Source organism: Podarcis melisellensis, assembly GCF_964234715.1.
Source record: "Podarcis melisellensis genome assembly, chromosome: 9".
NCBI classification, from domain to species: Eukaryota; Metazoa; Chordata; class Lepidosauria; order Squamata; family Lacertidae; genus Podarcis; species Podarcis melisellensis.
This window is the reverse complement of record NC_138541.1, coordinates 54,134,442-54,149,155: the sequence shown is the minus strand read 5'-3', so window position 1 is coordinate 54,149,155 and position 14,714 is coordinate 54,134,442. Positions and strand designations below refer to the sequence as shown.

The window sequence follows — 14,714 nt, the reverse complement described above, 5'->3', positions numbered from 1 at the left end:
TAGGACGCACCTTGTTTTATAGGGGGAGAACAAGAAAAAAATATTCTCCCCCTCTCTGCTCAGTGCCCGTTCAGCGAAGCGGCAGGAGAAACAGAGCCCCTTCCATTTCTCCTCCCGCTTGGCTGAAGGGGCGCTGCACAGCTCTCCCTCTCTGCTGACGCCAGGAGAGTCTTGCTCTCCCGGCTTCAGCAAAAGGAACCTGAAGCCTCTGGAACGCAGTGGGAACTTGCTTCGGTGCACACCAACCCCTCTCGCTATCCAGACTTCAGCGAAAGCAACGCGAAGCCTCCGGAGCGCAGAGGGAGTGGTCCCTCTGCGCTTCAGAGGCTTCGCGTTGCTTTTGCTGAAGCCAAAGAGCCTGCATTCGCTCCATAGGACGCACAAACATTTCCCCTTCGGAGGGGGGAAAGTGCGTCCTATAGAGCGAAAAATACAGTATTTTTAATTTTGCTTGTACAAAATAGGGCTGGGTGGTGTTAGGTTTTCAACATCACGATGTACCACCAGCCAATTGCTGTGATCTGACGATACACCGCAATGTTGAAACAAGCCACGTTGGTCCGAGGTGTGGGGTAAAACTGCTGCAGCACTCACGCAGGAGCTGAGGCGCTTTCACCCCAGTGCCTCACGGCAGGGACAATGCAACATGTTTGCACTGCTCAGGGAGCCCAATGTCTGTTGAGGGGCAGGCAGCCACATGCCCCTGAACAGAGAAGTTTAAGGGAGGCACCCCACCCCCACGTCTGGCTTAGGTTAGGTGGGGGCTCTGTTACACTTGAGGAAGCCCTGCGAGCGACCTCTTTCTCCCAGGAGGTAGAGGCAACCCGCTCACCCCCCTCAAGTGTAATAGAGCCCCAACCCCACCTCCGGCTTGTACACTTCGCTGCTGAGGGGTAGGCAGCCATGGACCCCACAACCTCAAAGGAGCCATCTGCCTGTGCAGGCAGCTAAGGGAGGAACATATGTAGCTTGCTCCTCTGTCAGCAGTATGAGGGCCAGAGCGCAATGGCTGCTTCACCCAGTGGTGAAACCTTTGCTGCACCTCGTTTCTCCCTTGCCCGCTGGTGGCAGAGGGACTCAGCGGTGACAGTTTCACCTGCAATATACTGCCAGGTGAAGCAGCCATCATGGTCTGGCCCTGGGCGATGTATCAATACATTGCCCAGGCCTAGTACAAAATAGAAAACCTTGTCTTCAGAGCAAAATCATCTATTAATTTAAATCCCAGCTTCTGACATAACAAAGTTCTCTTGACATCAAGTTACTTGTGCACTTTACATAAATATATTTTAATAGCCATGGTCATCACTGGCTAATATGTTAAAATGTACTCACCATGGCTGTGGTAGATGCCATACTATATTTTACCAGGGCACTTTAGAATGCGGAATAATTGTTATCCCCCCAAAAGCCAGCATATACCAATTTTTCACTTTTTTCCTCTTAAAAACTAAGGAGAAATGTCTGTGCATCTTATGGAGCGAATGTGTGGTCCCTGGGGGAGGGACCCAGGCTTCCCCCGCCCCCAGCCCTGGGAGCGGAGGCAAGGCTGCACGCAACCTTGCCTCTGCTCCCGGACCTGTTCTGGGGGCTGGAGTCGGGGGAATCTTGGGCTTCCCCCGCCCCAGCCCCGCGGCTAAAAAAGAAGCCAAGATAGCGAGCGGGATCCATCCCATTTGCTGTCTTGGCTTCTGCCAAAGCCGCGCGCAGCCTTGCTGGCTGGAGAGGTTGTGCGCAGCTAAAAATGAAGCCAAGACAGCGAGCGGGATCCATCCCACTTGCTGTCTTGGCTTCTTTGCTCTTTGGGGCTGGGGGCAGGGGAAACCCAGGCTTTCCCCGCAGCCCTGAGAAGCTCTGGGAGAAGCGGACAGGCTTATTTCCCCCTCTAAAAACAAGGTGCATCTTGTGGTCCGGTGCGTCCTGTAGAGCGAAAAATACAGTAATATTTAAGAAAGTCATTTGAAATTATGGATTTGCTAATACAAAGCATTTCGAAAACAGCTTGAGCTTTTTATCTGAGAGCAACATCAACCCCCAACACTGATGGCGTGATAGAAAAGTACTGAATATTGCAAGAATGGATGAGCTGATAGGGTTCAACTTTTTATCATATATTGCAATACCGATATATGTGCGGGGATAAGTGTCCCTCCAGCACAAGGATTGGATTGCTGCTTGCACAACAGGACTTCCTGCCTCTTCTTCCCCTGCACAGACACCTGCATCCTCTGTAAATCTGCTTCAGAGGCTTGAGGCACCAGAGGAGATAGGTGGGGGGAGAGAGGGAAAGCGCTGTTGCCTAAGCAGGAATCCTTGTGCTGGCAGGACACTTAGTGCTGCTTTGGCTCATTTTTGTAATGTGCAAATGACAAAACAGAAGTTTACATTTGTTCCAGAAAACAGGTAGATGTTGAACACCAAAGTGCTAATGTTGTGAAACAATGTGCTCTTTCTATTACATGCTATAAGGATCACAGACTTCCCTTTCCTGCCTTCCTCATCTCCTTCTAAGTCCTCCAAGCCCATAAAGCAGATTTTAGGGACACACTGGGGGATGGGGTGGGTAGGGAAAGTTCCATTTATGGGAGTACAACTCACTGTTTTTCCCCTGAATTATCACCAACAGGAACGAACTTCTTGTTAAACCTTTTCATGTAACCTTAAAAAAACAAGCAGCAATGAAAACATAAATAAAAAGTACTTTCAAAGCTACATGAACACTTGTCTTTTTTTATTGAAATAGAACAAATTTTCCGTGATTAACCATTTACATTAAAATTTGACGATCAAAAACCAAAAAGAGAAATTGCACTAATATATCCCGTAGTCATAGATCATTTTACTTAGGTTTTATTGTTGGTAAAAACACATAATTAGATACCTATAGCAATTCAGGCTTTTCTTAGAAGATAAACCTGACATTTGTAACAAAAAGACAATGAATACGTACATCTTCTGATAACTTTCAGCAGATTATAATTTAATAGGAATTAAAATGACATTAGTATAAGAAACAATTGCACTTTAAAACATTTGAAAAATTAAAAAAGTACACAAAACAAAACCCCACAATTGTACATTTGTTCATTATTTTATACACCACTATATGAACAACAGAGGTTAAGCATCTGTAACCTCAGAAATAATATTTTGTTCCCAAACGTTAGTGATGCCCAACTCCTGTTGAAATCAATACAACAAAGTTTTCATAACTGGCTTAAGCCCTATTAATTTCAACAGAACTTGGATATGATTAACTTCCTATAGCTTAAGTCTTTTGTATATAAGTTACTCCACCGCCACCAAAAGTTGAGACCATATTCTACATAGTGGTCAGATCAGTTTTTTTAAAGTGTTTTGAATAAATGTCATGTTTGTTCAGTAGAAAGGCTGTGACAGAGCTTAAGCAAAGTAACACTTCATTGGTATTTAGTGCAAAATTTTCAAGTTGACTTTTACATGAAATGAAAATGTTGAAAATATAAGCTTCTAAAAAGGTTTCCAAACCAATATTGTACATACCCCCAACTCTGATCCAGATACTGATTCATGAATGGAAATGGGTTTCCCCTTCCTATAAATGCAACAGAGTGCTGCTTTGGACACCCAAGGGAAAGTGGGTTCCTCCCAACTTAAGTCCAGGTGTCCCTTACTGCCTACAGTATGCTCAGGGCTATCAATGCTGATGGTATTCCTGTTGAACAGGGATACACAGCCTTCTGGTTTCCTTGGTTCTCTGGATCAGAGCCTCTGAATACTATTTTCGTACACTAGACCCCCTTCATGCTTGAAAACACTTTGCTTCTGAAGCTTTTGAACTATTTACTCACTATACGCTCTATGCTAACAGTGTGTCTAGAATTATTTGGTAGGTCTTCCCCCCCCTTTTATCATGCAAGTAGCACCTCTCCCCCTAAAATTATTATTCATCCCACCCAACTCTCCAGTTTTCAACCCCCACATTCCCCTTTCCTGCTCTCCTGTTCCCAAAAATTCTTGGAAATGGATTTGAGGAAACAAAGTTGTAATTGCAGTTTATGCAATTCCCGGTTTAAGCACCACTAGATTAAGCGTGCTTTAAAAAACATTTTCTACCACCAGCAAGAGGCTTCTGCACCAATCAAGGCAGGCCTGTACTTTCTTTGTATACAGGCTGTACTATGTGCTACTTATCCCAACATTCAGCAGGAGCTCTTCCTGGTGTCAGCAGCTTACCTCTGTCTAAAATAAACGAGGGTCACCAGTAAGTTTTGCATGAGATGGACATCCACAAACAGACTTTTCCCTTCATGTCCCTGCTGGCCAGAAGGAGCCCCATCTGTGCTTGTATTACGTAGGTATATGGGTTTGTGCCATGGGTTAAACATAAAGCCTCAACATACCTGCTATATTGGTTGAAATCTTTGCCGCTTAAGTGGAAGCATATGAGCTGTTTTCAATTCTTCAAGTAACTGGCTCTTTTATGAACTTGATTCCCACGAAATCCTAAAGGCTGCTTTTGCCTTAAACATTTGTAATAATCCTGAAATTGATGGGTTATTTAGGAATGCTTATGGTTTGAATTTAAATATGAAACCAAAAACAACACTGATAGCCCAATAACCACATGGACAGCGCTTCGTGTAGCAGCTACATAACTGCCAAAACCCCTTTGTGCTTGCAATTTTACAGAAACACAACTGACCTTTTGTTTCCTCTGTAGGATGCCTATTCATTAACAGCATCTGCTGCCTTAAAAATGTACTCTGGAGCAGAACTGCAGTTCTCAAAATGTTCCTTGGATTAATTATTGAGTTCTTCCATTATTCTGGCAAAACAAATGTGGTACTATTAGGGATCCTGTTGAATTAGCCATTAGTTAATCAAAATGCACCTTTGCCTCTTATAAACAAAAGGGGCTTTAAAAATATAAGTAGTTTTAGGTGGAATAGTTAGAAGACCCCATTTGCTGTAGAATCCACAAACCAGGCAAACTGAAGTTCTGTTTAAACCAGTTCGTATCTACTGGAACAATTTGAATTCCATACCTTGTAGACCTATTTGGTGATCCTTGAATTTGAAGCAATTTTAAAAGTAACCATAAAAACACATCACTGTTTCCTCCACATTTTAGAGATAAAACGATTTAAAGGGGAATAAGACTTACATGCAAATAAATTACACTTATCCCTGCAATGTTCTTTAGCCAGATTTACAATCTGAAGTCTGTTCTACGACTTCCTGTACCGAGTATCTAACAGTAACTAAATATTTTTAAAACATGCTGTTAACAAAAGTGCTGAAGTCATGTTCTGCCAGCGTAACATGCAGATATGCCGGCACAGATGTTGAAAATCAAAGTGCTAATTAAGTACAGAAAACAATTATTTTCCTGAGAATATGCAATCTAAGGTCCATAAGAATGAAGTCCAAACAGTCTAGTTCCTGCAGTTCAAAAATCCCCCATTTTCACAAAGCTGGAATCATGTCTCCTTTTGTTAATATTTTGGGTTCCTAATATTCAGCCAGTTAGGTATAGGGATAGTTACAGTACATGGCTAAGTGGGTTTTTGTATAATATTTAAATTATGTATAATTTGAAAGATTAGTGTTTGTGGTCGTCCTGCCTTCACATGTACTTTTAATCCTATTTTTATCTGTGCCGTACGACCAATCACTGAAAGATGGAGGTGTATAGGTAGTATAGCTTACTTCTGCACACAACGGCAGTGAAAATATTGTAATGGATTTTGCATGAGAGCTTCTGCATGGTTTGGAGAATTATTGCAGGAAAATGCATATTTGATGCCACCCTGTTTCAGCATGTTAATTATTTATATATATTTCCAGTTAGAAGCAGCTGATAAAGGCAATTTTTGTCACAATTAAGCTTTTTAAAACAAAATACTGAATTTGTGAAAATATCTTGATGGGTTCTCATTACAGGAGAGCTAGCTCCATTAATAGCTCCAAACTGAGAGACTCTACAATATTGCAAACTCTATGGTAGGACTGGGCGCATTGGTGCTTTCATCAGTCACAAGTTAAACTTAATTATTTTAAATTCATCCATAAATTATTTGCAACATTAAGAAAAGGTAATCATAGTATACTCTCTTTACTACTACTAAGGCAGGTTTTCCAGAATCCTGTAGAGATTTATAAATTTATCAGTAAATGGTATTACTTTCTCCATTCAAAAGTGGAAACAGCATGTGCATTACATTCATTTTAGCAGCTTAAGTGGCTGGAATATCTGCTTTGCAGCAACATATTAAAAAAACACAAATGGAAATCCATACCATCAGAGCCAAAATTCAGGAACATTTCGACACCGATCCTTAAAGTGATATGAACCCCTAACACATAACATCCATGTGCTTTCAAGAGAGATGAAACTTGAGCTTTGTGCCTAAACCTCTATTCTATAGTCCCTAGATTTTCAATGCAAAAGATTCTAAAATGTAGGTGAAATCTGCAGTGAGCCAGGAAAAATGGGTAAAACTGTTAAAAATGTTCTTCATCCTTCAGGATATGCACTTATGTTTGTCCCAGTTGGTTCTGTCATGTGAAAATACAAATAAAGAGGAGAGAGCAACTAATAAACAACAGAAAAAGTGCAAAACCTGTATCGTTTACTTAATGATTTGGGGACAGTCACTCCAGGCCTTTGCTTTCCTCTTGGCTAAGGCCAGCCAGGCAGGTTCTGTTGACACCGGATTCGCTTCTGGCGTGGAGAATCTCTTGGTGACTTCTTTAGTCAAGGGTGACGGCGGAAGAGAATCTGAGATCTCCACTGTTAATGAAGAAAAAGAAAAAAAGATCTATCACTGCAAAGTAAAATGGCAGAAACCTACCAGAAACATTGTCATGTGCATGTTCAGTGTGGCAGGAGAGCCATTTTAACAGGCAGGCAAGAAAGTTGGAGAGAGCAAGATTTCACAGCAAAATTCAAAGGCCTGCCCAAGATTGAATTGGAAAAAGGGAGATATACTTGAAGTGCATTCTTATTCCTTTTTTTATTCATAACAGCCAGAGTTATAGGTGTTTCTGAGGAATAACCACCCCCTCCTCCATGGTGCCCTAGCTGTGTAGGTTTCTTCCATTTTATACTGTATTTTATAAAACGTTCAGTGTTATCACAGGTGAAGGTAAACTGAGCCTGCCTCAATCTAGACTTTGTCTTTATTGTTGGTTAGTAAGTTCTGACTCTAAGTGAAAACCAAGTCCTTACTCTGGAAAAGGAAGGACTTTTGTGGCAGTTGAGAAGTTCCATGTCTGTTGAGTCCTGTTTCAGGCTTCTCTTAAACTTTAGGAGGAGTTGTGTAAGAAAATAAAAGTTAATTGTTCACATCTTCCTCGACTCAAGTGTCAAAGCAGAATCCATTGGAACAATACCCGATGATCAAGCAGCCCTGCATTCAGAGCACATGCACCCACACATATATACACTAACTACAAAAATTGGTGCGTACCAGGGGACCAAGAGTTCCTTAAAGCAGTAGATTGCTACAAAAGCCTAAAATCGGGGAAAATAATTTTGAAGCATTTCTCCATCACCTGTTCTCTGCATGGCCACAACAATGCATAAGTTTTAATTCATCTGAAGCTGCAGAAGCATTCATCATTGGAAGCTGAATTTATAGCTGTGGACAGCATAAAGGGATTCGAACCATTCACCCTACTTTCTCATCTAAGTTTGCTGGGCATGAATTCTTTCAAAAAACATTACACTCCTAAGGAGAGGACTGCCTACCTTTCTGACATGCTATATTAATGAAAAGTTTCCTACTGATATTTGTTAATGGTTATTTTAGGGCTGGTATATTAAGTCAGTGTTGGAAACAAAATTAGTTAATTGGAGTTGAACTTATTCTCCTGGTTCAGACATGACAAATCGCAGGAGGACTTTTTTTAATCGGGCAGGGACTGTGCAGGAAGGGGGAGTTGTGTATCTACCCAGGACGGAGAGATATATTCATGATTAAATCATGCTTAAGACAAACTGTGGCAAATGTGCCTTACGTTTTGTTTTTTGTCTAATGTTCCCCCTGAAGGTGGGGAGTGAACCATGGGAAATGGAGACTTCATGTTACATGCCGTATATGATCAAGTGTATCATTAGGAAGCAAGAATTGGGGTGGGGGGTGGGGATATTGTAGACGTGTTTTTAAATGCTTTGGGAAATTGTTCGCTGTACACTGGGACATCTCTTGAGATTGTGTAACCAAATTTTGCATGTTGTTTCTGGAGATCAGGGAGCAGGTTTTCATCTATATTTGGATATTATTGGCTGCCATTTTGAATTAAGATGGCAGACTGAACCTTTCAAAATTGCACTGATATTTTTTGGTGCCTTAGAATTCCCATGCAATGCCAGATATACGGCAGTTCGTAAACAGTAAAATAACACAAAACAAAACAGAATTTTCTGAGGAACTTCCTGCACAGATTATCTCTCTGTTTCATCATAATCTCTTCAAAGACATCTGTAACCTTGAAAAACAAAACCTTTGGAAAGATACAGCATGCTTTTGGGAGAAACCATAATTAGTCTTGCATTTCTCTGACCTATTTCTTTACCAGTAGGAATTCTAAGCCTGCAGAAGCTGACTCCTTTTGACTCTTTAACGTTTGAGAGATTGGTAGACTTCAAAAGCTTTTATAGCAGGGCTGAAATATCTTGTTTCCTCGCTGCACCAGCTGAATAAGCTTTACATGCAAATACTCCAAAATACATTGGTTTTCAAACAATATTCTGAGCTTCGGGGGTAATAAGTATATAATTATAAGGATGCAAGTAGGGTGAAGCAGGTGGCTGGAGGAGGGGGGAGTGGAGAGAGGCACTGGTACTGGGTGACATCAGACACCCTTCCTTCCTTCCCTGTAAAAGCAGTTGCCTCCAAGAGCCTGTTGTTTCTGAGAGGCATTTTCATCAGGACTAGGTCCCACTGAACCTGCTGGCCATCAGTCCACATGGCTGTAACTCTTTGGCGCACTCCCCAAACTAGCCCCCATTGCATTGGTACTGGAAAAGTGACAATCTAAGGCCAGCCTGCCAGGTATGGGTAGGTGTGTGGGTGTGGTCAGCAAGGAAACACCAAAAGGGATTGGCTATTTGGGGTGTGTCTTTGGGGCTCACCCCCTTTTATTGTTTTCTCAGGCATGGTAGGGTGAAGTTTGCCCTTCTTGTCCTGTTTTTTTCGTAGCATTTTATTTATAGCATTTAAAATACACCGAACAGACTCAAAACCTGACAAGTCATCAGCGCAGCAAAAATAGTCACATTAACAATTCATCCACCCATCTTTACTCTGCATAAGCTGTGGCAACAAAAGGAGATACCAGGTTTCAATTAGGCAGTCCCAACTGTCTGCATGTGGAAGCAATCTCCGCTCTTCCTCGCAGAGGAAACTGAAGACGCACACACAAATTAATGATACAAGGAGCAATCTGCATGAGAAATCAGGTTTCCATGTCTGGATAGCTCCTACCTCAAGTACAAGGAGTTGATGTGGAATGAGGGTGTGTGTGAGAACGCCATACATTCAGCTTGTGGAGTAGTCCTTTCTCTCCTTGATTTAGAGTGCCCTGGGAAAAACCGCAACCCTCCTAGATCTATCTCCCTTTTGGAAAGAACACAGAATTCCTCCTTCCCAACTTTTGCCACTCATTTTGAAACAGGAGCCAGTTGGTTTCCCACAACGTTACTATCCTGAGAAAAGTTCTAAGAATTCTAAGTTGTTGATACCGAAACCAACAGCCATGGTATCAGTTTTTAATGCCAGAGCTCAACCCTAGAATAGATGAGGGAAGGGCAGAAGCAAAGTGCTTCATTTATCTCCTCCGCAAAAATAAATGGTTTCCAAAGCTATGGCTCTCTCATGTGAACAAGGATTGCAATAGTAAATAATATGGTGTACATAAAATTTTACTCCCCCTTGCCACCCTTGTGTGTTACCCTACCATGAAATAAAATTCATTGCCCCTCTTGTTTCTATCAGCTAATCAGCCTGCAGGTTTTAAAGGCACAGTTTAAGAGTCACACAAAAGAAGCAGTAATTAGGCAGTATAATCTAGGAACTTAATGGTTTCGGTGCGCTAGAGGGAACAACGTATTTATTATACTAGCGCATTATTCATTAGTATAACAGCTTTCTCAGCCATCTGCCAGCATTATATCCAGGCACGTACCTATCAAAGGCCATGTTTTCAAGAGGAATTTGCTAATTCCAAAAGGAGAAAGGCAGAATTTCCCTTTCTTTTTTTTCCAAGCCATGAGCAGTAAGCAGCCTATTCAAACCAAGCTGTAAAATCTGAATTCATCCAGTTTGTCGATAAATGGGTATTCAGCTCCACGGGCGTTGAGTAGAAATGACAAGAAAACTAAGCACAATATTCACCCAACCTCCATCTAGTCAAACACTGAGGCCACAACTCCCACTAAGGCATATTAGTAATTGGAGGTTAGCTGAGTATGATAAGATTTGCCTCCAGGTGACAAGATGAGAAAATGTGTGTGAATCAGAACAGGAGTTCTTCCAGGCTGCTGGTAATCTGCAACGTATGAGTAACCTAGGCATGCTAGTAATGAATAAATGATTTTTTTTTTTTGTGAGCTAGTTAGCTACGAGCACCCTCAGTGCTCAGGTCAGGTCAGCAAAGTTATGGAACTTGCTCCATTTGAAAGTGTTGGTTTTCTGAAGCACTGAGCCTCAAAAGCCCATGACACCATGCTGAGAAACAAGCCAGAAAATAAAATTTTCTCTTCAAATGTAGTATGGGGGAGCGGAGGACATAGCATGAGTCAACAGGGGAGCCATTCAGAGATCACAAAAACGTCAAGGTTGTCAATAACGTCAATAACTGTGACAAAAAAACAACCTACCTGTCACAGATGTAGGAAGAGTGTTGGATTTTTTAAGCTGTTCTCTGCGTTCAAACCTTGACAGAGGAGTCTCAGCTTTCTTCTCTTCCTGGGCTGCAGGTCTAGGCAGGGTACTAGTTCTGCTGCTGCTGCTGCTGCTACTTTTAGTATCTGTCTGATTGCTGATACTGGCCTAGCGCAAAGAACAACAACAACAAAAACCACATTACATTTATAATATTTCATTATAACATAATAATAATATATTTACAGTACAATCTTATACACTTGTAGCCCCACTGAGTTCAGACTACCACATAAGTGGGTTGTAAGACTGCAGCTTTGGTAATCATAGAATTGCAGCCTAGATGAATTAGCACTCACCTAGGAATAAGCCCCAGACCAGGAATACACAACCTAAGGCCCAGGGGCCAGATGCGGCCCAATCACCTCAATTTGGCCCACGAACCTAAGGCCCAGGGGCCAGATGCGTGCGGCCCAATCACCTCAATCTGGCCCGCGGACGGTCCAGGAATCAGCGTGCTTTTACATGAATAGAATGTGTCCTTTTATTTAAAATGCATCTCTGGGTTATTTGTGGGGCATAGGAATTCATTCATTCCCCCCCCCAAAAAATATAGTCCGGCCCACCACATGGTCTGAGGGATGGTGGACCGGCCCACGGCCGAAAAAGGTTGCTGACCCCTGCACCAGACTGACAAGCAAATGAACCAATAATGTGACAATGTCATTTCCTCCAATTTTCTCATTTGTCCAATTGTAAGTTTTGTTCTCCATCTTTCCACATTAGTTTGTGTGTGTTTTTATTTTTTTTAAAAAAACCCTCATGAAAATTCATCAGCCTTCTAGTGTGAATTTCTCCTTAAAATACATACTTTTGCAAGGCAGTTTCATGTTATATAGAAATATATGCTATATACACCCCCACAAATGTATATAATTTTACTAATATGCATTCCCCAAGCATACTTAATCCCCAATAGACTGCATTTCTGTCCACATTACATGGCACTGCTGAATTCAGAGAAGTAGCAAATTTCGAAGGGCGGTGGCTGAAAAATGAAAACAAAGTAGGCTTGCCTTTGCCAGGTGTACCAGATTGAATTATTTCCTCAAATCTCTGCTTCTGAGTAAACAGCATAGATTGCATTACATACTTCATTACAGCGTTCACCTGGTTAGTGTCAGACTATGACCTGGGAGACCAGGGTTCAAACTTGGCCATGAAGCTCACTGAGTGACCTTGAGCCAATCACTGCCTCTCAGTCCAACCTACCTCACATGGTTGTTGTGGGAATTAAATGAGGAAGGGGAGAACTATGTATGACACCTTGAGGTGGTAAGGCAGCAAACAAGATAAAATAATGTAAGCCACCAGAATGGCCACAAAAAGCTGAAAACTGCAGCAGAGCAAACCAAGCACAGACACAAACTTCCTCTGTCCTCACATGCTTGGCTTTCAGGGTTGCAAGAGACAGTTGCATGTTCCCTAAGGTATGGGAGGGACGCAGGTGGTGCTCTGGGTTAAACCAGAGAGCCTAGGACTTGCCGATCAGAAGGTTGGCGGTTCGAATCCCCGCGATGGGGTGAGCTCCCGTTGCTCGGTCCCTGCTCCTGCCAACCTAGCAGTTCGAAAGCACGTCAAAGTGCAAGTAGATAAATAGGTACCGCTCCGGCGGGAAGGTAAACGGCGTTTCCGTGCGCTGCTCTGGTTCGCCAGAAGCGGCTTAGTCATGCTGGCCACATGACCCGGAAGCTGTATGCCGACTCCCTCGGCCTGTAAAGCGAGATGAGCGCCGTAACCCCAGAGTTGGCCACGACTGGACCTAATGGTCAGGGGGGTCCCTTTACCTTTACCTTTAAGGTATGGGAAGTGCTGCAGCTCCACTTCCCTCCTAATTGTCCAGTTCCTTTCGGTTTGGCTGCACTCTGCATTTGGACTGACCCCAGATTTCTATATTTTTCCATGTATTAGACGACCCCTATTTTGGGGGACTCCGAATAAAGAAAATGGGGGGAGACTGCACAGAGTTGTTGAGCTTTTTCTGGGGGGATTGCCGAATTTCGCTCATCCGCCTGACCAACGCTGCCAACCGCCCGCATCACCACCAGCAGCTGCCAATCGCCCACCCAATTGCCGCAGTGACAGCAAGTCAACAGCAGGCTTTGCCACAGCCACCAATCACCCGCCCAATCGCTGCTGACACTCTCCTGCTCGCGGCTGGAACCTATCGCACGTCCCCCCTCTGCACTACCCGTGTATTAGACAACCCCCCTTTCTTAAAATTCTTTTAGAATTAAAAGAAAAATCGTCTTGTACATGGGAAATTATGGAACTTACCAGAGGGCTGTGTCACATGTGGGATGGAGGGAGGGAGGGATGAGAGTAGTGAGAATTCCAGCGGGAAAGGGAAAAGTTTGAGGTTTCCAGGATGTGATAACACAAAAGGTTCTCTTGAGATAATTTCACTTATGGACAGAAGGAGCTGTGTGCTGTTGTTGGGGAGGCCTGCAGTGAGGTGTGAACAGCAGACTTCGGCATGAACCCTTGGCTTCTTTGGGAACAGTTGGCCAGCAAAATTGGAGGGGGGGGGGACAAGCAGCCAAGTTCTGCTTGAGAGAAGGTGCCAATACACAAATCCACATGCTGTCCGTGGGAGAGGGTGCATGTACATAAGGAAAGGTGGAAAAAATCGGGGGAAGGAAGGCTTGCAATTTTTTGCCGGCTCCCATTTAGCGTTGAAGTCACAAATGGTTGCTTACCAAGAGGAAACGGATATCTGCTCTCTATGTGTGGACATACTGCTCTTATTCTTTCACCAACTCCTCAATGAGTATCGTGCAATATGGAAAAGGTTGCATTCTCTCTCCAAACCACAATACAGGCTTAGAAATGAGGTCTCCAAGATTCTTCTGTTCTCTCAACAGTCCAGTTCTACTACGAATGAAGAATGGTCATGACCACGACAAAACTACATATTTCCCCACTGTCTTTACTAGCCAAAGCTTAAATAATTTCTAAAATCTGAAGGCAGCTAGTGAGAAAAAAAAATCAAAATATTTCATACCACCAGGAATCATTCTTTTGGATTTGTTAGATCTGCTGTTGCTCTTTAAAGAAAGAAAAAAATCACCTGCAGATTTATGTACTTACATTTTCTTTAGCAAGTTTCTCAGCTTGCTTTGCCTCCCTGGCTTGTCTCCTTTCCTCTCTGGTCGCCTGCTGCTCTCGAAAGCCCTTCTGCTTTTGCAGAGCCAACGTGATCCAGAGCGGCTGTGCGGTTTCAACTTTCTCAATCAGCTTGGAGCCGTCTATGGAATGTCTGCTCTGAAGAACTGGCCTTTCTAGAAGAACACAGCGCACAAGGGTTTCAATTTTTATGACAGATGCATTCAAGATATTTAAGAGGAATATCTCACCCAGAATTCACAAAGTATGGCTTAGTGTGGTGCAGCGGTCAGAGGAATGGAGTAGCACTGTGGAGACCAAGGTTCAAATTCCCACTGCTGTAACATTTCTTTTTAGGGGAGTCAATAACTTCCTAATGATCCCTAGCGCGGAATTCACCTTTCGCCCTGCCGAACACAGGGTCAATATTTTCGTTGAGCTATTTGCCATGACCCCAAAATCCCTTTCCTAGCAAGTCACTGTGCCAGCTCAGACCCCATCAGTGTATCCACCACTAAGCAGCTGATAGCTCAGTCAGTAAAGAGTGAGACACTTAAATCTCTGGGTTCTGGGTTCAAGCCCCACATTGGGCAAAAGATTCCTGCACTGCAGGGGGGTGGACCAGATCACCCTCATGGTCCCTTCCAACTCTACAATTTTATGATCCCACAATTCTAT

The 14,714-nt window shown here is 43.0% G+C and overlaps 1 protein-coding gene across 3 annotated transcripts in view; it reads right to left on the bottom strand.

The window, feature by feature from the left end:
* Window positions 1-4,161: 4,161 nt before the first annotated feature.
* CRACD (capping protein inhibiting regulator of actin dynamics) overlaps window positions 4,162-14,714 on the bottom strand; it is a 109,521-nt gene continuing 98,968 nt past the window's right edge. For all 3 annotated transcript variants that reach the window (XM_081924328.1, XM_081924329.1, XM_081924327.1), the window contains 3 exons: window positions 14,022-14,212; window positions 10,868-11,039; window positions 4,162-6,775 (listed from right to left, as the gene is read on the bottom strand). In XM_081924328.1, the coding sequence (XP_081780454.1) occupies window positions 6,615-6,775; window positions 10,868-11,039; window positions 14,022-14,212 (524 nt within the window). In that variant the 3' untranslated portion in view covers window positions 4,162-6,614. The remainder of the gene's footprint in view (window positions 6,776-10,867; window positions 11,040-14,021; window positions 14,213-14,714) is intronic.